General features: G+C 48.8%; 2 protein-coding genes across 6 annotated transcripts; one reads left to right on the forward strand and one right to left on the reverse strand.

The window, feature by feature from the left end:
• Positions 1-5148: 5148 nt before the first annotated feature.
• Positions 5149-11354, reverse strand: LOC136522042 (uncharacterized). Of its 4 annotated transcripts, XM_066515830.1 has the most exons (8): positions 10760-11354; positions 10613-10674; positions 10419-10537; positions 7914-8400; positions 7668-7781; positions 7147-7457; positions 6970-7042; positions 5149-6107 (listed from the first exon to the last, which is right to left on the reverse strand). In XM_066515830.1, the coding sequence occupies exons 5-8, from the start codon at positions 7774-7776 to the stop codon at positions 5680-5682; spliced, it is 921 nt and encodes a 306-aa protein (XP_066371927.1). In that variant the 5' UTR covers positions 7777-7781; positions 7914-8400; positions 10419-10537; positions 10613-10674; positions 10760-11354; the 3' UTR covers positions 5149-5679. The 4 variants fall into 4 exon arrangements, with proteins under 4 accessions (XP_066371927.1, XP_066371924.1, XP_066371926.1 ...); XM_066515827.1 differs by having other exon boundaries at positions 10613-11354; XM_066515829.1 differs by having other exon boundaries at positions 7914-8406; positions 10613-11354.
• Positions 11355-15882: 4528 nt separating this feature from the next.
• LOC136522343 (anthocyanidin 3-O-glucosyltransferase-like) lies at positions 15883-22237 on the forward strand. Of its 2 annotated transcripts, XR_010775863.1 has the most exons (3): positions 15883-16488; positions 18045-19805; positions 20863-22215. XR_010775863.1 is itself a non-coding variant. In XM_066516173.1 (2 exons), exons 1-2 carry the CDS (start codon positions 15963-15965, stop codon positions 18935-18937), a joined length of 1419 nt encoding a protein of 472 aa, XP_066372270.1. In that variant the 5' UTR covers positions 15883-15962; the 3' UTR covers positions 18938-22237. The 2 variants fall into 2 exon arrangements, 1 of the variants encoding a protein (XP_066372270.1); XM_066516173.1 differs by having other exon boundaries at positions 18045-22237.
• The last annotated feature ends 430 nt before the right edge of the window (positions 22238-22667 follow it).

Below are 22667 nucleotides of genomic sequence, written 5' to 3' on the forward strand. Positions count from 1 at the left end.
AACCAGGCCCAACTAGTGCACCGACCATCCCTTGGTCTTGGTCTAGGTACCTCGAAAAGCTTGACCCTTCGTTTTCGCGGAGCCTGGCTTGTACAAGCGACATGACCGACCCGCTCACCTCCGCGCTGTTTGACCGCGGGTTGCCTGCCTCTTCGTCGCCTTTGTTGCCGACATGCCGTAGCCCTGGGGTTCGCGCTCTGCCTCCAACCCATCAACCGCTGCCTCGAGGTTCGCGCTCCACCTTTACGTCGCCAGCTGCCATCTATGGATCTGCGCTCGGCCTCCACCCTATAGGCCAACATCCCTGGATTCGTTCTCTGCTTCTACCCCGTCGGCCGCCGCCCAAGAGCCGTTCTCTACTTCCGCCCCGCCCGTCACCGCGGAATCCACGGTCCGCTTCCACCTCGCTGGGCGTCGGCCGCTTGTGGATCCGCGCTCCATCCCCACACCGTGCGACCGTCGCCGGAGGCTGTGCTAGTGGTGAGTATCCACCTCATGCATGCCCGCCCCAAGAGCTCCGCCGCTGGGCTCGCACCTCCACCCGTCTATAGAGTCACCGACGCAGACGAGATCCAGATTAATTATAGAGCTGATGGAAGAAGAAGAACACGAGCTGAAGAACAAAGGTAGGTCGTAAGGGAGAGGTGATTTTGGCTAAGATTCACCTTCACTAGGAAGAGGTGATCCTATCTAAGCTAGCTAGACTACCAAACACGATCTAGATAAACCGCAAACGAAACACATGCCTCTTGCATTAGGCCCCGTTTAGTTGCAAAATTTTTTGGCTTTTGGCTACTGTAGCACTTTCGTTTTTATTTGGCAAAAAATGTCCAATTATAGACTAATTAGGCTTAAAAGATTCGTCTCACGATTTCTTGGCTAACTGTGCAATTAGTTTTTTTTTTCATCTACATTTAGTACTCCATGCATGTGCCGCAAGATTTGATGTGACGGGTACTATGCAAAAATTTTTGGATTTTGGCCTCAACTAAACGGGGCCTTACTCGAACCAGGGTTGGGCTGCCGAGGCCTAGTTGGCTAGCTAGTCTAGTCTAGATCTAAAACGTGAACCAAACGGACCCTATATGCCGTGTACATGTCCCTAAACCAAGTTACCTTTGCCGGCTGTAATAAATAGACAAACTTTTTTTTATGACTTGAGCCTTGTTTAGATCACCTCCAAATTCTAAGTTTTTTCACTCTCTCTCTATCACATCAATTTTTGGACGCATGCATGGAGCATTAAATGTAGATAAAAAAATAACTAATTGCACAGTCTGGTTGTAAATCACGAGACGAATCTTTTGAGCCTAGTTAGTCCATGATCGGACAAAGTTTGTCAAATACAAACGAAACGTGCTACAGTGTCCAGATTGCAAAATTTTGCAATCTAAACAAGGCCTTGGTTGGTTTAATTTACAACGACAATGTATTCAGCTTCAAAAATATCATGTGAACGCCTTAGAACGAAGCCTCAGGTTTATGCATGGGAAACAAAGTGTGCCTAAAGTTAAACATGTATATCCTTTACAGATATAGTGTACCACATTTCTGTGTCCATACTGTTTCAATATTTTATATATATATATATATATATATATATTAGGCTCCTATCCTAGGGTATATCTGACCTTTGCTCAATTGTATAATTAGATTTATTCAAGTAACAGATTACAATATTGCAGCAGTATATTTTCTTTTCTCAAATCTCCTTCATGGTATTAACCATTTTGTTGATTTAATTCGGTTGGTTTGTTGGCCAAGGGCCTTTCACATGTTGCTTCCCTTTTTTTTACCAGAAAGTGTGCATCACTCATGATCTTCATCTTATTCTTCCAGGAAAAACTCAGGTGCTGATGAATTCATGTTATCTATTTTAGGAGATGGCAGAGGAGGCTGAGTCCTAATTTTTTATCATTTCTTTCAATGTTTGTAAGCACCCCAATTTTAGATATTAATAACTTCTACTATATGTTTACTGCCGTTTAACCCATTGTGTTATATACACCCTAAAATAGAACTTATGTCTTTCAATTGAGGAGTGAAACAATTTGATGTTTTTCCTCCAAAGATCAGTTTCCTTTCTCTGTCATGTACACATGTTTGCTCGGTTACTCCTTAATGGTCCTTTCGACATTTTTTCTGACATTTTATTTGGTTCTAAACTCCCATGTTCCTAATTTTCCTCCACACACTACTGAAAACAGAGACTTTGCCGAGTGCAAAATTCTTTGCCGAGTGTCAAAAATCGGGCACTCGGCAAAGACCTTCTTTGCCGAGTGCCGGGCACTTGGCAAAAAATGCACTCGGCAAAGGACTTCTTGGCCGAGTGCCAGACTCTCGGCAAAAGAGCGGCACTCGGCATAGGCTGACCCGCGTAACGGTGTTCGGCCACGTTCTTCTTTGCCGAGTGCCTGCTGTTAGGCACTCGGCAAAGATTTATTTTTTTTTTTACAAAATTCTTTGCCGATTGTCCCAGATCTGGCACTCGGTAAAGATTTATTTTTTTTTAAATTTCTTTGCCGAGTGTCCCAGATCTGGCACTCGGCAAATTTTTTTTAATACTTTGCCAAGTGCCCCCGGCACGGCACTCGGCAAAGATTTTTTAAAAAAAATGTCTTTTTTTTGGGAAAAAATACTTTGCCGAGTGCCCCTAGCCCGGCACTCGGCAAAGATTTATTTTTTTAAAAAAAATGTCTTTGCCGAGTGCCCTGTGAAGGCACTCGGCAAAGAGGAATTTTTTTTTAAAAAAATCCAAACCCTCTTTGCCGAGTGCCATGCCCCGACACTCGGCAAAGTTTTTTTTTGTTTTTGGCCTCCAAATTTTTTGTGCGGCCCTTTAAAAGCACCGGGAACTCCTAGTTAGAATTTAGGTATTTTTATGGCTTTTTGATATATTTAGTTACTTTATTTTATTTACTTGAATTTTTTCGAAAAATATAATTTTGAACTGCACGTGGTACGAATAATGGAATTTAATGATTCAAAAAATGATAGTCATGTTACTGAGTGTAGTGTGATGCCATATTCAGAAACGTACCCGAAATTTTGGACATCTTATTTACAAAACATGACCGCGAACTTGTGTGCAAAGTGTTTTTAAATTCTATAAAAAGCAAACGAAGTCCGAAAATCATGAAACTTGTTGAGATATCGTGATATCATATGTGGAGGCTATGATAAAAATTTCAGAAGATTTCGTACACGTTGTCACGTACGTTATCACATGTAGAGATGTCCTGGTTTGTGAGCATCGTACGTGACAACGTGTACGAAATCTTCTAAAATTTTTATCATAGCCTCCACATATAATATCACGACATCTCAACAAGTTTCATGATTTTCGAACTTCGTTTGCTTTTTATAGAATTTAAAAACACTTTGCACGCAAGTTCGCGGTCATGTTTCGTGAACAAGATGTCCGAAATTTTGGGTACATTTCTGGATACGGCCTCACACTACACTCAGTAACATGACTATCATTTTTTGAATCATTAAATTTCATTATTCGCACCACGTGCAGTTCAAAATTATATTTTTTTCGAACAAATTCAAGTAAATGAAATAAAGTAACTAAATATATCAAAAAGTCATAAAAAATCCTCAAATTCTAACTAGGAGTTCCCGGTGCTTTTAAAGGGTTGCACAAAAAATTTCAAGGCCAAAAACAAAAAAAAAAACTTTACCCGGGGTATGGCACTCGGCAAAGGGGGTCTTTGCCGAGTGCCACGGATAAGGCACCCGGCAAAGAGGGTTTGGATTTTTTTTTAAAAAAATTCCTCTTTGCCGAGTGCCTTCACAGGGCACTCGGCAAAGACATTTTTAAAAAAAAATTAAATCTGCCGAGTGCCGGGCTAGGGGCACTCGGCAAAGTATTTTTTTCCAAAAAAAAGAAGACATTTTTTTTTAAAAAATCTTTGTCGAGTGCCGTGCCAGGGGCACTCGGCAAAGAAATTTAAAAAATAAATAAATCTTTGCCGAGTGCCAGATCTTGGACACTCGGCAAAGAATTTTTTTTAAAAAAAATAAATCTTTGCCGAGTGCCTAACAACAGGCACTCGGCAAAGAAGGACGTGGCCGAACACCGTTACGCGGGTCAGCCTATGCCGAGTGCCGCTCTTTTGCCGAGAGTCTGGCACTCGGCGAAGAAGTCCTTTGCCGAGTGCATTTTTTTGCCAAGTGCCCGGCACTCGGCAAAGAAGGTCTTTGCCGAGTGCCCGATTTTTGACACTCGACAAAGAATTTTGCACTCGGCAAAGTCTCTGTTTCCAGTAGTGGTTCTAGCTTTGAAGAATTTCTTTAACATGAAACATCCAAGCAAAAGACAGCTATGTATTTGGCAGCAACAGATAACTTTGGAGACAACTCCAGCACTAACAACTCTCCCTCCTTCCATCAAAACTTTTTTCCCTGCATCATTTGAAACAAAAGTAAAAGACAAAAGATTATTTGACATTGAACTTCAAAGATATTTGAAAATAAAATGGTCTCTCTACACTTCCTCTTGCTTCTTTGTCTTAGCATTCATGCTCAATAACAGCTAGAAATTCACTGCTACATTTTTCAACCAAAGAGACATCTATTATGTTATGCAGATAGATGCAAGAAGATTGCTAAGTAATTGCAAAACTACAAACTGCAATCAGTCACGAAGACAAAGGATTGCAATAATTTACACTATCAGAATTTCTGTGCAGACTGTACAAGTTTCTGACTTTCTGTGTAGAATGTACAAGTTTCTAAGAACTGTTACTTGTTCTTAGAAAATTCATTGCCAAGTTCCAACAAATAAGCTTCACTCCAAGAGGATATGCATATTTGGAACTGTTTTAACATGTGTATAGCATTGCAGCAGACTGACTAGTACATCTGCAGATGAACAAAATTCATGCCTGATGCTCCACAAATAATAATTATAGACTACAGAGTACACAAATGATACTCCACAAACAATTCAACCTACGGGTTACCCACAAAAGTGATAATGCATCCATCAATTTCGCAAAACTAACTAATATATTCATCAGTTTTACAGAGGCAATAACAAGATGGAAGAGGAGCAGTACCAGATTACGCTGTTCTAATCTTCTTCCTTAACCACTTGAGTCGTGTAGAGTCTTTCGCGGTCATGAAAATGACCCTGTTTTGTGGATCTTTGAAGACATCCGAAGCCTCGACCTTCTCATCATCTGATAGATCTTCCATGTTGTCCACAACAGCAATGCACGCTTGGATGGGGAACTCATGCACATTAGTTCTTGCCCTTTCTGCTGCACGGGTTCAGCCTCGGCTTCCTTCTCTTTCAGTTCCAGAAACCATCCCATCATCTCAACAACCTTCCTTCTCTTTCAGTTCCAGAAACCATCCCATCATCTCAACAACCTTCCCATCTTGTCGGCATTTGAATCCTGCCCTTTCCGCTTTATCACTAGACACTGGATTTTTGTTTCTAGAAGTAGCAGGCCTTTTCTCTCTTTTGTTTAATGATGAATAGTGGAATCCTAAGCCAGGATAGTAACGTGAAGAGAGGCAGAGGAAGACCGAAGTTGACTTGGGTAGAGGCAATAAAAGGAGACTTGAAAGGATGGAATATACTCAAAGACTTAGCCTTAGATAGGAGTGCTTGGAAAACAGCTATTCATGTGCCTGAACCTTGATTGCTTCTGCTGGTTTTCAACTCTAGCCTACCCCAACTTGTTTGAGACTTAAAGACTTTGTTATTATTGTTGTTGTAGTGGTTGGTTGGTCCACAATTCTGACCTCATCATCATCATCCATAGCATGTCCAGAAGGGTCAAAAGGGCCCTTTTCAGTTTCTTCCCCAATATAATTGGCTTGTGTCATGTCAGATTGAGAAGGTTGTGTGGTAGCATCTTGATAAGGATGTGTGACAGGAACTTGGAAAAAAGGATGTGTGATTGTACCTTCATAAGGCTGTGTGACAGGAACTTTGGAAGAAGGTTGTGTGTGTGTGATACCACCTTGAGAAGGCTGTGTGACAGGAATTTGGGAAGAAGGTTGTGTGATACCCCCTTGATAAGGCTGTGTGACAGGAACTTGGGAAGGGGCTATGGAGGTAAAGTTTAAGGTTCCCTCAGCAGTTTGTCCTGCACCAAAAAATGAAGTAACTAACAATGTTTTCAAGTCGTCCGATTAATCCCGATTACTCGTCCTAATCAGTCCCTGGTGTTCGATTAGGAGGTCCGACTCGATTAGCTCGACCAGAAAGCTGGTCGTCCGATTAGTCGTCCGACTAGGCCATGGACGACTAGTGTGGTTGCTCTGTTTTTTTGGGCCTGTTCAACCGGGCCTATATGTGGCCTATTGGCCTTCCAATTTGGCCTATTAGGGTTAGAATAGGCACCCCAAAACACCGGAGGCACACAGGCACGGTGGCAAATGCAGGGCGGCCGCAATTTTTCCTCGCGCGCCTCCACTCTCCCACGCGCGCGTTTCCTGCCTCCCGCACGCGATTCCTCCCCTTCCCGCGCGTGATTCCCTCTCTCTCGTGAGCTATTCCCCTCCCTCGTGTGCTATTCCCCTCCCTCGCACGCTATTCTCCTCTCTGGTGAGCTGTGAAGCCAACGGCGCCCTCTGCCAGGTCAAGTGGCCGTAGTCTTCGTGATGAGCTGCTCCGACAACGGTATGTGCCTTTCCCCTCTCTATCTTCTTCCCTCCTCCCCCATCCCTCACTCTGCAGCCTCTCTGGCTCTCTGCTAGACTCCTAGGTTGCTTGTTGTGCTGTACTGCTATCCCTCTGCTATTCTCTGGTTCCAAAGGAAAGAGAAGCAATCCACTCTCTAGACTAATTAGCCTAGTCAACGAGTAATCGCGATTAGTCGCCTGGTCGGTCCCATGGCGACTAGGTTCGACTAGACGACTTGAAAACATTGGTAACTAATGATTAATTCAACTGAATGCGACATGTTTGATTGCAAGGAAGATAAAGCTTTAGCATTGATGATATACCATCATATAGCTCTCCTAAAGACTCAAACAATGGGAAAGATTTATTCCGAAATCTCTTGGCCTTAGGATGAGACTATTGAATACAATAATGAAAAGTAGTTAGCAATAGAGGTTAAACCAACAATACATTTAAGAATTTAACAAGAATTAATAGTTGTAATTGACAAGAAATCTCACAGTAATAATGTTGTTCCAAACAGCTTCATCTCCCTCAATCCTGCACAGCTTTTCATTCCAATGTGCACCACTTTGTTTTCTTGCTTCTTTTAGAACTTTGTATTCCCTCTTTAACTCTCTGTCTTTGTCTTGGATTTGAACCTTTGTAAAATTGACATACGGGAACTTCTCATGGAATAACTTGACAATTTTGTTCCATGCTTCTGTTGACCATCCATTATGTCCCCTATAACATTCATTGTTGTGCTCATGAAGAAGGTCAATCAAAGCCTTTTCAAGTCCCACATTCCAACACGCTCTAGAATGATCAACTGTCACAAAAAATGTAGCAATTAGAATGGAATTTTTGCTGCAACAAGCCTACTTGCATCTACTATTCAATTAGAAGCAAGAAAGCAACAACGGCCTGTACAGCCGTTGAAAAATGGAAGTTCAGCAGGCCCTAAAGCAGCAACAGCCAGTATAGCAGCAACAGCAGCCAGTACAACCTACTGAACTGAACAAGTAATAACAGGACATACCTTTAGGTGATGGTTCTCTCTTTTGTGTGCTTGAAATCTTTGGAGAAGGCTTTCTTTGGACTGCTACAGCTTTCATCAAATTGATCCTCGGAGACCCCCTTCCAAACATTATTACTGTAAATGCAAGAATCTGATATTTAGCGCATTATTACTGTAATAAAAAACAGGTTGCAAATAGAAGAACCTGACAGGGAATAAAAGTAAAAAACACAAAAGCAAATTAATTCAAAACTAGTTAAGACTCACATTAGGACGTGTTATGATTGTAGTCATTCCATATATTTAGTGCTATCATATCTCTAACTGTGTTCCCATCCTCTATTTGGCTGCTAAGAGACATCACATCATTATTGTAGTGGTTGTCACCTCCAGGGAGATCAACAAAATGTTCTGGACATATATTGCTTGTTTGGCGATTCAACCAACCCTCATCCCCATTTTGCATCCGTGTAAGATTGTGGAGCAACACTGCTGCAGCTGGTATCTTCACTTGGTTTTCAATGGGAAACGCAACGAGACAATTCCTTTCATGTACTCCTAGAAGCTCTCTAACCTTTTCTTCACCAGACTGACTTGAAGTATGCCTTGCTCTTTTCCCTCTCCCTCGTTACTAGTTAGAAGATATAGGGCAGGCAAAAAGAACAACATAATCTCCTCATCCTCCTCTTCTTTTCTCTTCCTAATTATCAAATCCATTATCTTCTAACTAGAAGGAAAACTGAATCTAAGATGGCTGCAGCTAGCAAAAAAGCAAAAAAAAAATGGTTTCAGAAGATAACTAGCTACAGCCCAGAAGTACAAGGAAAAAACCACATTGTTAACAATGATATTTCATTAACAGAGCATGCAGATTGAGTATACATTATGAAAGCACATAACACTCAATAACAGAGCATAATAACAAAGAAATACGAATATTTATTACGCGATCATCAATCAGACAAAGCCTAGTATCTAAACTTAGTGCTCCAACATGACAGCAACACTACATAAACAATAGACCATCAACTTCAGAAACTGTCCACCACAGTTTAACCCATTAGATGGTAAACCACATATGCAATATGCACATATAAATGGAACTGTCCATGGCAGTTTAACCATCCTTCATCAAAAAGGAAATCCATCAACTATATTAAGGTCGGATGCGCATAGGAAATAAACAAGGTAGATACACAAGTTTAGAAAATTAAAGGAGCATAAGCTTTGAAAATTAAGGATAGCCTCAAGCTAGCCTCTGCAAGCTCTCCCCCTACCCCTGCATGCCACTGCATAGGAGGCAACAAGATGCTCTCCCTGCCATCTGGGTCTCTCATCTCATGATGGTTTTCCTAAAACAACTAGGGGCTGGGGCTGGCTGAGACTGAGACCTCTGTTCCTGAGGCAGAGAGAGGCCAAGAGCAAGCTGCCCCTAAACTGTAGATGCAACAGCTCATGTGAAGCACGAGCGAAGGAAGAAAGTTTCTGCAGCTTCTTCCCTTTGTTTGCCTCTCCCCCCACTTGACCCTCACCCAGCATGCATGCACGCCACAGCACAGCTTCCATCACCAATCACCATGCATGGAGGAATGTAAGGCATGTAGGATAGGATGATAGCAAATTTACAGAGATAAATAATGACTGGCCAGGGCAGAGGCATCCATCCATCTAGCAGCCTCCAGGGAGGTGAAAAAGAAACTACTACACCACACACACAACCATGCCATTGGCCATTCCCATGCATGCTGCTCTCATGAATAGAAGATTCTCCTCTCCCACACCAGTGCAGTGCTGGGAGAAATGGATTGATAAATGTAGTAGATAATAGATATGTCACAACTGGATTGATAAATGCTGTTCCTTTCTGGCATACTGGGCAGGATTGCTTAAGGAAGACCTAAAAGAGCAGATGATCCAGGGAGCTGAGGTGATGAAGACAGCGGCCCTCTTCTTTCACTCTCAAGATCTGAAGGCGTGCTCGCAGGAGGAGCGTCAGCTGGTGCCGTTCGCTGGCTAAAGATAGAGATCAGCAGTCTGTTTTTGCTTTTTGGGCATGGTGCCCTGTAATGGAACACTCTTGGTTGCGTCGGTCGGGCTGGGTAGACGTTATCTTCAGTGCGTCTGTAGTATTAGCGCGTTCATGCATGTGTTCCCTGTGTGATCATGTGTGTGAAGGTTATCTGATCTTGTAATCGATGGTAGCTGGTTTCGAACTGCTGAACTTTGTAATTTCATTGCCTTGGTAATGAAATTCGGTTTTACCGTTGTGGAAAACAAAAATATATATGTCACGACTAAATCACAATTAACTATGAATGCAGGAAGAAAACTTGCAAAGAAATTAATGATTGGATCTTGCCTTGTATTCAAAGGTTTTTGTAAAAAAATCAGATAATAACAACATGCCAAGCAAGAGATTTGGTCTGTAACTACAACCAAATATATTTGCAATTGAGTATACATTATGACAGTTGACAGCACATAATACATCTGCCTTGAGCCCTTGATTATGGATACATATACTTCCGACCCAAGAACTCGCTACAAATCAGCCTCACATTGTGCACCGCACATCAAGCAAGAATGACAAAGTCTTCCGCTATTCATTAATTTCACAGAACTAATTAATGTATTCATCAGTTTCACAGAGCAGTAACAAGATGGAAAATGAGCAGTACTCCTACCAAACAACAAACAATTCAGTCCACGGCATCCATCAGTCACTAATAATAATAATAATAATAATAATAAAGGAATACGCAAGATTTGAACCTGGTACTTAGTCAGGTGGCAGAGGAGGGCACAATTCAGTCTTCTTGGGCGCGAAGGTTGAGGAGGAGGAGCTTCTCCTTATGGTACACCACCCACTGATCTTGGATATCCTAGCAGATCTAGCATAGGAACGAGGCTTTCAACAAAGGAGAAGATCAAGAGGAGGGGTGGAAGGTGGAGGAGGAGAGATGCACCTGGAGGAACTCGAGGTGACCGAGGCGGGCGTGGGAGCAGCAGCCGCCGCCGGCGTCGAACCCTAGCAACAAAACAATGGATGAGGAGGAGAAAGGGAAGGGAAAGGAGATGAGGTCGAGGAGGAGATGGAGGAGGGGAGCTGCCACATTGATACACCGAGGAGCTGTCGGGGTGACGCCGGCGAGAAGGTGGCGATGCGAGGGGGACAAAAGGGATTTTTAACTTTTTGCCATCCGCACGCGCCCAGCCTGCACGCGACGAGGCCGCCCAGGCTGGCGCGCGCCAAGGCTGCACGCGCCTAGGCCGCCCACGGCGCTGCGCGCCATGCCAGGGTCGGCGGTCTCCTTCAACCTCTCCCACCGCCACAACTTGTAGACACGGCCGTGCTGCCGGGCGCCGCCGCCAGAAACCGCAGCTGGTGCCCGGCGCTGGCGGGACTCCGCGCGCTGCACAACGCGTTCGTCGCCAATGCCGTGCTCGACTCCGGCGTCGTCAGGCCCGCGTGCACACTGGCCTCCCACACGCCACCGCACCCTTCATCCACATCTGAGCTAGCTCTGGAGCTTCGCGGGCGTGCTGGTGATGGTGGCCGCCGACGCCGGAGCTTCGCGGCCCCCGCGTCTTCCTCGCCTACAGTCCGCCGTGCCGCCCTCCAGCACCGCCCGACGCGTAGGCCTCCCGCACCACCCGACGCGCAGCCCGTCGTGCTGGGTTGAAGATGAACCTGACTTGTGGGGCGCGTGCGGATGGCAATAAGTAACGCGTGCTCGCCTTCTAGTTGGCTAGAGGTCGAAGATGAACCTGACGGGCTACATGTCAGCGAGCGGACGAATAGAAGCAGCGGTGGTTTTGAAAATCGCTGTCACGCTGGCTGTGTGGCGTGCCACACGAAGGCCTTGTTTAGATTGCACATTAAATTTTTGAACACATGTATGAAGTATTAAATGTAGATAAAAAAAAATAACTAATTACATAGTTTGATGGTAAATTACGAGACGAATCTTTTGAACCTAGTTAGACCATAATTGGATAATAATTATCAAATACAAACGAAAGTGCTACAGTACCAAATAGTGATTCCTAACCACGAACTAAACAAGGCCCAACACGAAAATTACAAATACATAGAAGTCTTACTATTTTATGTGACAAATATACAGTTGGCTGTGAGGAGTGCCATCCAATGGCAAAAAACTTAAAAATCCCGCCCGTTCCACGCCACTGGTGGAGATTTTTCTCTCACCCGTCGGTCAGGGTGGATCAGGCCGTGATCCACTTCCACACGTGACGTGCCAAATGCGAAATTGGACCTAGCATGGGTTCTCATCCCGGCCTGGGCTGCATTCCACGTGCAGCGTGTTTTTGGGCCTGATACACTCTAATACATGGGTAGCTAAGGCCGTCCCCAACGTCCCAGGCTGGACAACAGCCACAACCTCCACGTCGAAGCCTTTGCTCCATGTCACCTCAAACAGCAGCCCCGTAGGGCGTCAGATGTTCCTGCAGAAGAACCGTGTGCTCCATCTGACAAAAACCAGAGCATGTGCTTGAGCGAGCGTTGTGGAGAGCAGAAGGCTGAGGGAAAGCTGCAGAATGGACAGTGGTGGGGATAGAAAAAGTGCTGGCTGCACTGGGAGATTGATAGCTTGCAGTATGCTTTAACTCAGGCCTGGTTTAAATCGCTGTTAGGAATCAGTATTCGGCACTGTAGCACTTTAATTTGACAATTATTGTCCAATCATGGTCTAACTAGGCTTAAAAGATTCATCTCGTAATTTACAATCAAACTGTGTAATTAGTTATTTTTTTTATCTACATTTAATACTCCATGCATGTGTCCAAAGATTTGATGTGATGGAGAGAGAGTGAAAAAACTTGGAATCTAAACAAGGCCTCAGTTTGGTCTACATGGAGTTCGAGGCATATGATTCCCGCTGCCCGTGTTGAGCCTGCCCTAAACGAGGCCCATCGCGAGACCCAGGTCCTCCCCTACCGCCCACCCCACCCTTAGTTGGTGTCGTGAGATTGAGAACTCGCTGGCGGTTACGGTTCTGGCATCTCCCGCTCTCACGCTCTTCTCCCCTAACTTCGGCGAGCTTACAAGTGAGTTTGGGGGAGCCAAGTCGGCCAGGCGGTGGGGACAGTGGGAGGACAACGTTAGGGTTCTAGTGTCGGTGGAGGCTGCCGGGCTAGGTTGGAGTGGGAGCGGCCATGGCCATGGTGGAGCTCCGGCGAGAGAGGGAGGAGAAGGAGGAGGTCGCCGCAGGTGGTAGAGTCTCACCGGAGCTCCACTCGTAGTCTCCAATGCGCACGTAAGCCCGCCTCATCTTTCGCCGCTGCCGCCGCTACCACTCATCCACGTTTTGTCCATCACGGGCGTGCTCCATGTGCTCACCAAGGGAGACGGGATACTTGATTCATTCACTGCCACTGTCACCATTTGCCGCCGCCGCGAGGATACCTACTCACAGGATATCCTTTTTCCCTGATTTTTGCAGGTATTTTTGGGGATTTTTTTTCTTCGGATTAGACTGTGTGCTGGGAAAATTTGTGTGAGGGCTTTTGGTGCTAGGACATTTGGTGCTAGGACATTTGTGAACAAGGAGGTTGACAACAAAGGTCACCATAGCAGTATCCAGCTCTACACAGTTACATATTTTCATCGAAATATCTTTCTAGCAGACGAGGACATTAAGGCATCTTGCTGAACTCCAAGTAAAAGATCTGTAAATCCTCCTTGGATGTATGGTGCAAATATGATAGAAGATTGCGCGGGCATAGAATTTGTAATGTCAAATTGATGACTTACGATTAAATGGTTCTGATTAGCACTTCCGTCTCTATTTTCTATAGCCTTACTTGTATATCCTGTTTTGTACCTGCAGTGCATCATTATAACTATTATCCGAGGAATTCTCTTTTGCTGCGGTCATCACCATCTTGAACATCAACAATAGCAGCACCATCGAAGGCAGCGTTTGCTTCCATGGTGCCTGCGTGCATGGATGCCGATCTGCTTGTCCTGTTATAGATTTTTTTTGTCACGCTACACGTGATTGTGGCGGCCGTCCCGAAATCTAATGCCCGCGATCGTTCACTGGGAACGAATCCAGCAAATCATCAGCTATCCCACAAGTTTTCTTATTTGAAAAAAATAATTTCCACAACTTTCTGTTTTTAGAAAGTAAAAATAATTTCTGCAACTTTCTGTTTTTAGAAAGTAACTAAGTTATTATACATATATGTTAGAGCATTTCCAATAGTACCATATATTCCCTTCCCATCCTTGTTTTTTGGAAAGGAAAAAAAAAAGAGAAAACCTCATCTCCAAGAGTATCTCATATCCGTTCCTCATCTTTGGGCACTTACAAATCGGCCTCCGTTGTGAGTAAAAATACGCTCACCCTAGAGCTGCACCGTCTCTTCCTCCCCACGACGATTTGCCGCGTGGCCTCTCCTTCGCGCCGTAGCGCGTTCACGTCGTCGTACAGCTGCAGCCGCATCCGGCCCCTCGGTGTGGCGCCGCCGCCTTCGGCGTCCACGTCGTACACGACAGAGCACTCCTCGGGTGAGCCCCAACACGAGTCGTCGGACATCATCAGCTCCGACGCCGTGGCGCCGCCATCATCGCGGGCGCGAGGAGCAGCGGCAGCAGCAGCAGCGTGTGACGTGCCGAAGCCATGGTGGACCCGGGGCTTTGAGACGTACGCGCGAGGTGGCGGCCGGCACAGTGGAGCTGGCAGTGGGCGCGACGTCCAGGTGAAATTATCTTCGTCCATGCTCCTCTACGGCCAATTCCAATAATACTTGCTGCCGAAGGCTACGAGAGGGAGTTGAAGGCTCGAGGGGGTGCCTGCTTGGCTGCCAAAGCCTGCACTACCGGCTAGGAGAGGGACCTGCAGGCTGGAGGGGTCGGGTCCCTGGTTGACGCCGGTTGGGAACCACAGGCGACGGACACGTACGACGTGCAAACGGCGGCGGTGCGAAGGGGTTCGCGGTGCCGCCAAACAGATCGCGCGAAAAAAAGAAGTCGCCAAAAAAATCATCGTGGATCCACAATTTTGATATTTTAGAAGTCAAATATGTGGTACTCTCGGAGGTGGTCTTTTTTTTCCCTCCTCATATTACTTTGGGAGTTGGCAAAAAAACATGGATGAGAAACAAAATTTGGGATACTCTTGGAGATGCTCTAATGTGACATAACTTATTTCTATAACTTATAGTGACAACTTGGACAATATAACATTTTGCAAAACAAAAGTTGTCACCGTATAACTTATAATATATAACTTATACAATATAACTTATCACTTATGCCAAAATTCAAAAAGGTTACGAAACACAGTTTTTTTTCTTTCCCTTTTTTCTCTTTTTAATTTTATATCAGTCTATCAAATTTCCTTTTATGCATGCTAAACAACATACGGAGTATCTGCTAATATGTTATGATATTCATTTGTTCATCTAAGTTGTATAGAATAACTTATGTACATAGTTGCGTTTGATAACTTTTTTTTAGATAGGTTCTGTTTTTATAACTTTTTGTGTTTCTAAGTTTTGATTAAGTTACAGGTGATAAGTTATATGTTATAAGTTAGTTTGCCACATGAAAAAAAATTCTTCGAAACATATGCAAATGGTTTGTAGTTTTGTTCGTCTTGTAGCGCAGAATACACCGGTGTAGATAAAATTGAAAATGGATACACCGTTTAGAAATTATAATATTTTGGAATAAATGTTTTGCGTGGATCCCAACACACAGCTGAAATTGAGTGGACGTATGCAGCAGTTCGCTCAACCGAGCACGGGAAAAGAAAACGAGCACACGTGTCACTATCTAATTAGGGTGCTACACGGAAATTATTATTTCTAAAAAGGAAGGTGCGGCGTGTAGGAACATTGTTCGCTCGTTTCCGGCCGATGAGCGTTCGCCATTATCCACCGCCGCGGCCGTCTCCCTTGAACTCCGGCCCTTTTCCATCCTATCGAGCTGCGGTTTCGTATCTATATACGGAGTATATCGTGAGTGCGGGAGACCGAGCCACATGTCCACGTGTCGCCGATGGGCGTCCGCACGGTGCAGCGTAGCATCCGTACCTAACACCCACGTGTCGGGCTCCGCACGTGGCCGCGCCGCCACAACCACAACGCTGCACGCGCGTCGCGGTCCAACTGCCGGCTAACCGTCGATTTCACCGCGCGACTGGCAGCTGCCAGCTGCGCACGCGTGGTTCGTCGCGCGGAGTACAAAACGTCCGCGCGGCGCCGCGACTGAAGCCGCATATCCAGCGGCATCTCATCGCATTGCGCGCGTAGCCGACGCCAGCCTCGCCGAAGCACGACACGACGATGGCGCCCGTCGCGTCCTCCCCGCCGCCGCACGTGGCCGTGGTCGCCTTCCCCTTCAGCTCCCACGCGGCGGTGCTGCTCTCCTTCGCGCGCGCCGTGGCCACCGCCGCCGCGCCGTTCGGGGCCACGCTCTCGTTCCTCTCCACCGCGTCCTCCCTCGCGCAGCTGCGCAAGGCCAGCGGCAGCGGCGGCTCCGCCTGGCACGGGCTCCCGGGGAACCTGCGCTTCGTCGAGGTCCCGGACGGCGCGCCCGCGGCGGCCGAGGGAACCGTGCCGGTGCCGCGGCAGATGCAGCTGTTCATGGCGGCCGCGGAGGCCGGCGGGGTGAAGGCCGGGCTGGAGGCGGCCCGCGACGCGGCGGGCGGCGCCAGGGTGAGCTGCGTGGTGGGCGACGCGTTCGTGTGGCCGGCGGCGGACGCGGCCGCCGCGGCTGGGGCCCCGTGGGTGCCCGTGTGGACGGCCGCGTCGTGCGCGCTCCTGGCGCACCTCCGCACCGACGCGCTCCGGGAGGACGTCGGCGATCAGGGTGTGTTGGATTCTCCTATTCTCTAGCGTTCGCTGTGATGGATATTGGGAAAAAAAGGAAAAAGTTTATTTTTGGCATCCAACTATGGCCGCAGTTTTTTTCTAGACCTCTAACTCGAAAATCAGACACGCGTAGTCCCTTAACTCTCAAAACCGTTTAAAATTGACCCTCGCGTCCATTCGACCGCGGTTTCGGCCCAGTCAACCCGCCACGATGCGCGGCGCCGACGGTGATGACTGGACCGTCCACGGAGAGCGGAAGGGAGAGCACTGGGAGCGTGGAGGTTGTGGTGGGGTGAGCGCACAAGGCCCTGCGCCATTTACAGAGGGAGAGAGAGGGGACTGAGCGGTGGGGAGAGCTCGGCCATCCGCCGTCAATAGCGAGCGGTGGGGTGCGCGGGGCCGACGGTGCGCCAGAGGAGCCGTTGCGCCGTCGCGTAGGAGGCCCACCACACGGCACTGGAGGGCGCGTAGGTTAGCACAGAGACACTGAGGCCGCGGTATAGGCCGCGCATGTCGTCCACGAGTAGGATCTTTCGGCTGACGACGTCGACCGAGGTCCACACCACCTGCGCCCCTACGGCAGCAGAGGCGGCCGGTTCCGCGACGCCGAGGCGGAGCGCAACGGAGCACACGGCCCTCTTGGTGTGCCCGTACGTGAGCAAGGAATGGCGGAGCGCCCCTCCTCTCTTGGCCTCCACCTCGGGCAGTCGCCGCCGCCCTCAGTTTGCTGTCGTGGCTAGCCCCGCAGCAGAGCTCTGCCTCGGCTCGTCGGAGACCGCCACCGACCTCCTGCCAGCCTGAATCGGCTGAGCACTGCTAGACCCGAAGGCCACCTTGGTCCACGGCCCTTCGAAGAAGCCACCGGAGCCGCGCTCGCCGCAGCCGTCGTAGAACGGGCTAGCCACTGCTCGCCATCGCACTGGAGTCGAGCACCGAGGAGGCCGCTCACCCGACCCCACTCTGCTTTGCTGAGCTGCACAGGCCACAAAGCCCTACGCGACGAGGATGCAGGAACGCCGTGCCCGCTCGTAGCTGCCCTCGCCTGTCACGTCGCCGCGACTGAAGCCGCCGTCACGCCGAGACGGACGCCGCCTTGGGCCGTTGCGAGCCGAGCGCCGTTGCCGCCCAGCTCACGGCGGAGCCTGCTCCGCCGAGGCCCAAGACCGTCGCCGGCGCCCCAGTGCCCTCTGCCCCTCCGCTCCGCCCTGCTCTCTCTCTCTCTCTCTCCTTCCCTCTCTGCTCTCGCTCGTTGACCGCGCAAGAGTCGCAAAGGGATGAGGACTAGGCTGAAACCGCGGTCGTGGCGGGTTGACTGGGCTGAAAACACTGTCGAATGGGCACGAGGGTCAATTTTAAACGGTTTTGAGAGTTAAGGGACTGCGCGTGTCTGGTTTTCGAGTTAGAGGGCTAGAAAAAAACTGCAGTCATACTTAGAGGGCTAAAAATAGACTTTTCCCTTGAAAAAAAGGTCTTCATAACTAGAGAAAAAAGGAAAAAGTCTGATCTTTTTGAATCTTGATGATTGGCTTGCTTTTGCGTTACCACCATTCACAGCCGCGAACAGGGCGGACGAGCTGCTGATCTCCCACCCGGGCCTCGCCAGGTACCGCGTCCGTGACCTCCCCGACGGCGTGGTCTCCGGGGACTTCAACTACGTCGTCAGCCTCCTCCTCCACCGCATGGGGCAGCGCCTTCCGCGCGCCGCCGCCGCCGTCGCGCTCAACACCTTCCCGGGCCTGGACCCCCCCGACGTCACCGCGGCGCTCGCGGAGATCCTGCCGAACTGCCTCCCGTTCGGGCCCTACCACCTGCTCGTCCCCAAGGACGACGCTGACACCGCCGCACCGGCCGACCCGCACGGCTGCCTCGCCTGGCTGGACCGCCACCCCGCGCGCGGCGTCGCGTACGTGAGCTTCGGCACGGTGGCGTCCCCGCGGCCCGACGAGCTCCGCGAGCTGGCGGCCGGGCTGGAGGCCTCGGGCACGCCGTTCCTGTGGTCGCTGCGCGAGGACTCGTGGCCGCTCCTCCCGCCGGGCTTCCTGGACCGCACCGCAGGCGCCGGGTCCGGGCTCGTGGTGCCCTGGGCGCCGCAGGTGCCCGTGCTGCGCCACCCTTCCGTGGGCGCGTTCGTGACGCACGCCGGGTGGGCGTCGGTGCTGGAGGGCGTGTCCAGCGGCGTGCCCATGGCGTGCCGCCCCTTCTTCGGGGACCAGCGGATGAACGCGCGGTCCGTGGCGCACTTGTGGGGGTTCGGCGCCGCGTTCGAGGCGGGCATGACGCGCGCCGGGGTGGCCGCGGCCGTGGAGGAGCTGCTGCGCGGGGAGGAAGGCGCGCGGATGAGTTCCAGGGCGCAGGAGCTGCAGGCCGCGGTGGCCGAGGCGTTCGGGTCCGGCGGCGCGTGCAGGAAGAACTTCGACAAGTTCGTCCAGATGGTTTGTCGTCCGTGAAAGTCGTCTTGCTGTTAGTGTTAAGATACCCCTACCCGTTCGTTCAGAGCTTCCAGTGTTTTGCACTACTCTCTCCGTCCTGCAAAACCTGCAATTTTAGCATGATATCATATTTTTAGTATCTTATCAATTATAGATAAAAAAATATCTATATTTATGATATCAAATAAATATTATTAAATTAATTACGAATATTTTTATAATAAATTGATTTGGAGCTATAAATATAAATACTATTTACTAGAAACTTGGTCAATCGTGAACTATTTTTTGTGATATGTAACTCATGGTTGCATGTTTTGTTGGAGAGAGGGAGTATTTACCGACAGCCGAATGGAGTACTTGCATTTTCCTTGCGAAATGAACATTTGAATGTGATGACATTTGTTTCACTGTTTGTTGGGGCTTCTGCCGGCAGTGGCCGTCCCCATCATTCACTGGGCGAGCGATGGCAGAGGAGCTGGTCTGATTTCTGCGGTTGCTGCTTTGGATCGGTTCGGTAAGGATCAGCATCAGTTGTTGATCCTTCAGTTGTCACTATCCGTCAGTCGGGGTCCGTTTCTGATTACATCCCGCGTTTCTTGGGGCTAGCCGGCCAGTGGATGAGCTGATGCGTATGGTCGCAACACAGATCTCTCTGCTACGCCATGCGCTTTGTGGATGGACTGCGGGATGATATTGAAGTTTCTGTGCACTTGCATGGTCCTACATCGCTCGATTCTGCTTGTGTTCTTGCATTGTTACAGGAGGAATTTGCGGGACGCTGGTCGGAAAGACTTCCGCAAGCCGGGCGAAGAGCATAAAACAGCAGCATTCCACACTTATATCGGGCATTACAAGTTTCGTGTCATGGCTTTTGGTCTGTCAGGTGCACCCACCACTTTCAAGATGATACACAATCAAGTTGTTTTCTTTTGTTAATTAATTTATTTATGGCCATAACTGCTACTATCCCCCTATAGATGATAATAGGATAACATCAGCTATCATATTTTTTGACATTAAATTGTAACCAAACATCTGATTGCCAAATTGTGGAATTCATGTCAAGAATATCCCTTTAGACAAGCTTGGAATCAAACAGAACTACTCCATAAAATGCTTGCCATGAGCAGTGCTCCTTCCGCCCAAAATTATAGGTTGTTTTGGTGACATAGTTTTTGCTATGCCTAAATGTACGTTATGTCACAGTTAAAACTATATATGTATCTATTAAAACCAAAATAACCTATAATTTGGAATTGAGAGAGCAATTCACTTTGGGAAGTAGGATCTATCGGCAAGCACAGTTATATTATACTGTTATCATGTTAAAGGCTCTCATCTTTAACTAATTAGCTCTGCCTTTGCAGAACTCCTCATTTGAGCTAACCTACTTTGTCAACCTCTTGGCAGTTAGGCTAACAAATAGTAATTTCTAGGTTGTCCATGTACAAAAAAGGAACCAAAATTACCAAAGCTTACCCTGGGATTCAGTTGGCAATATATAGCATCAGTCCTAGCAGCTGAAAAAGAGAAAAAAAGACAGATGAGGAGATAATATAGTTGCAGGAAGGAGAATTCAACCAACAATAAAAGTTCAGTTATTCACCTTTATAAGTAGCTTAACTAGCATTTTTTTTAAGCTCAGGAGCATCACCGTCAGGGGGGAACACTGGGTTGCATGATAGATGGGTTAATTGAAACCATACCATTACAACTTTCACGGATTGAAAAGACACCATTACTATTCGTCATATTGGAACGGTGCCATTACTATTCGTAGTTCATTTGAAATACGCCACTTTATACACTCTGAACACCGTTGGGTCCACGCACGAGCATCTGTATTTTCGTGTGGCCCAAAAATCCCCTGCTGCTGCCCCGGGCTCCAGCTCAATGACACGCGGGGTCCACACGTCATCTCCTTCCTCCATCTCCTGCAGCTAACCTCCACAGGCCAACGGACGGGTTGCACGCGGGCGGGCGAGCTCTACCCCGGCGTGCAGACGGGCGAGCTCGGCCCAGCTGCAGCCACAGGACCTCCGCCTCGGTGCGCGGGCGAGCGAGCTCGGCCCCACCGCGGGGCTAACAGGGTGGCCGGAGCTGAGGACGGCGGCGGATGTGGTGGCTGCGGCCGGCGCGGTCTCCTGGGCGACGAAGGCGACGGCCTCGCCGGAGGCGGCGTCCCTGACGACGACGAAGGTGCCCGCACGACGCCGCTGGACATGGGGTGCCCGACCCCGAGGCAGAGCACAACCGTGAAAGCGGCGTCCACCGCGTGGCCCGCCTGCGTGCAGCGTCGCGACGCCCACCTCGTGCGTGGTACGCCGCCGCCGCGCGTACGCCGGACTCCAGCTCGTGCGGGCTCACCGGACTCCACCCCCGATGCACCGCGATGGCCTGCGCTGCGCTGCCGCTGCTCCACTGAGCGCTACTTCTCCTCGCCATTACACAAGTATTGGGAAGGAGAGAAGATAGCAGCACCAGACCAAGTAGCAATCGAGATGAACACGGGAATCTAGATCCCCTCCTTACCCACGCGACACAGGACGTCAGGACGGAAGGGGAAGAGCAGCTAGATGAACACGGGACAAGAATCAGGATGGACTCGACGCTAACACCGGTGGCGAGCACGCCGTCCTCCTCCTGCCGAGCATGCCGTGGCGCGCCGCGGAGGGAGCCTTCGTCGCCGTCCACGCTGTCGCGCACAGAGCGGTCGCTTGGACCGTCGCCTATTCGCGAAGAGCAGGAGCTGCACAGCGTCGGTGCGTGGGCTGCTGCTCGGGCTTGGGCATGGGGCTGACTACGAGCGGCGGCGGGCTGCGGCGCGGGCCTGGGGCCGGCAACGCGCGACGGTGTTCAACGCGAAGGAGGAAGAAGATGACAGGGTCCACATGTCTGTGATATGGAGTAAGAGGAATATATATGGGCATGCCGGGCAATACGAAAATACATTGACCTGCAAATGGACCCAACTGCATCCAAAGCGTGCGTAATGGCATATTTCATGGAACCGAAAAATTATAATGGTACATCTCCAAATAGGTGAATAATAATAGTATATTTTAGAATTTTAAAAATTATAATGGTATGGTTCCAATTAACCCATGATAGTAAGGCAAATCCTAGGACAAGAAGCCAGCTTATTTTGGGGGCAGTGCAACACGATGATGTCTGTGCAAAAGACACAGGAGGTAGTGTGTGTGCTGGTTGTGCCTGTCCAACCCCAGCAGATCAAATCATGGCTGATAGGTCTGAACTAACCTGTCACCTGTTCCATTGGTGTGTTCTTCTTGTTCCCATCCCCCACTTTATCAAGTAATGATGGCAGACATGTAAAACAATATATAACTCGTTAATAACATAGCAGCCACACAGTTGCTTCATCACGGTTTCTATATTCATTTATTAACCCTCTATTTATTGTTTTTTGCTGACATGGCACGATATTTATTAGAGAAAGAGAAGAAAAAACAAAAAAACCGAGTCTAATGTAGAAACCAGCTCTACGCTCCAAACGAAGCAGAAGAAACCAACGCGTACTGCGTTGGGGAATTTCACCGTGGTTTCTAGCGATCCTGTGCGCCCTCCCCATCGAAGCCGGCCGACCCCTTCTGCACCGCCGTCGCCGCGCCGACCTCCCTCCCCGCGGGCGCCCGCTGGACGGCTGCCTCGTGGCCGTGTCCGGCGCCGCCGCCTGTGGAGCTCGCGGTCGCCCGTCGCAGCTCGCGTGGAACCTCGTCCATGG

The sequence above is a fragment of the Miscanthus floridulus genome, chromosome 18 (assembly GCF_019320115.1).
Source record: "Miscanthus floridulus cultivar M001 chromosome 18, ASM1932011v1, whole genome shotgun sequence".
In the NCBI taxonomy this organism is placed as follows: Eukaryota; Viridiplantae; Streptophyta; class Magnoliopsida; order Poales; family Poaceae; genus Miscanthus; species Miscanthus floridulus.

What these genes read in the sequence shown, in the direction of transcription:
- LOC136522343 (XM_066516173.1), top strand. Translation starts at nt 15,963, where the DNA reads ATGGCGCCCGTCGCGTCCTCCCCGCCGCCGCACGTGGCCGTGGTCGCC. An exon ending in GGAGGACGTCGGCGATCAGG is followed by an intron (nt 16,489 to 18,044) that starts GTGTGTTGGATT and finishes CACCATTCACAG; the next exon opens with CCGCGAACAGGGCGGACGAG.
- LOC136522042 (XM_066515830.1), bottom strand. Translation starts at nt 7,776, where the DNA reads ATGTTTGGAAGGGGGTCTCCGAGGATCAATTTGATGAAAGCTGTAGCA. An exon ending in GAGAGAACCATCACCTAAAG is followed by an intron (nt 7,458 to 7,667) that starts GTATGTCCTGTT and finishes TTTTTGTGACAG; the next exon opens with TTGATCATTCTAGAGCGTGT. An exon ending in TTTGGAACAACATTATTACT is followed by an intron (nt 7,043 to 7,146) that starts GTGAGATTTCTT and finishes TGTATTCAATAG; the next exon opens with TCTCATCCTAAGGCCAAGAG.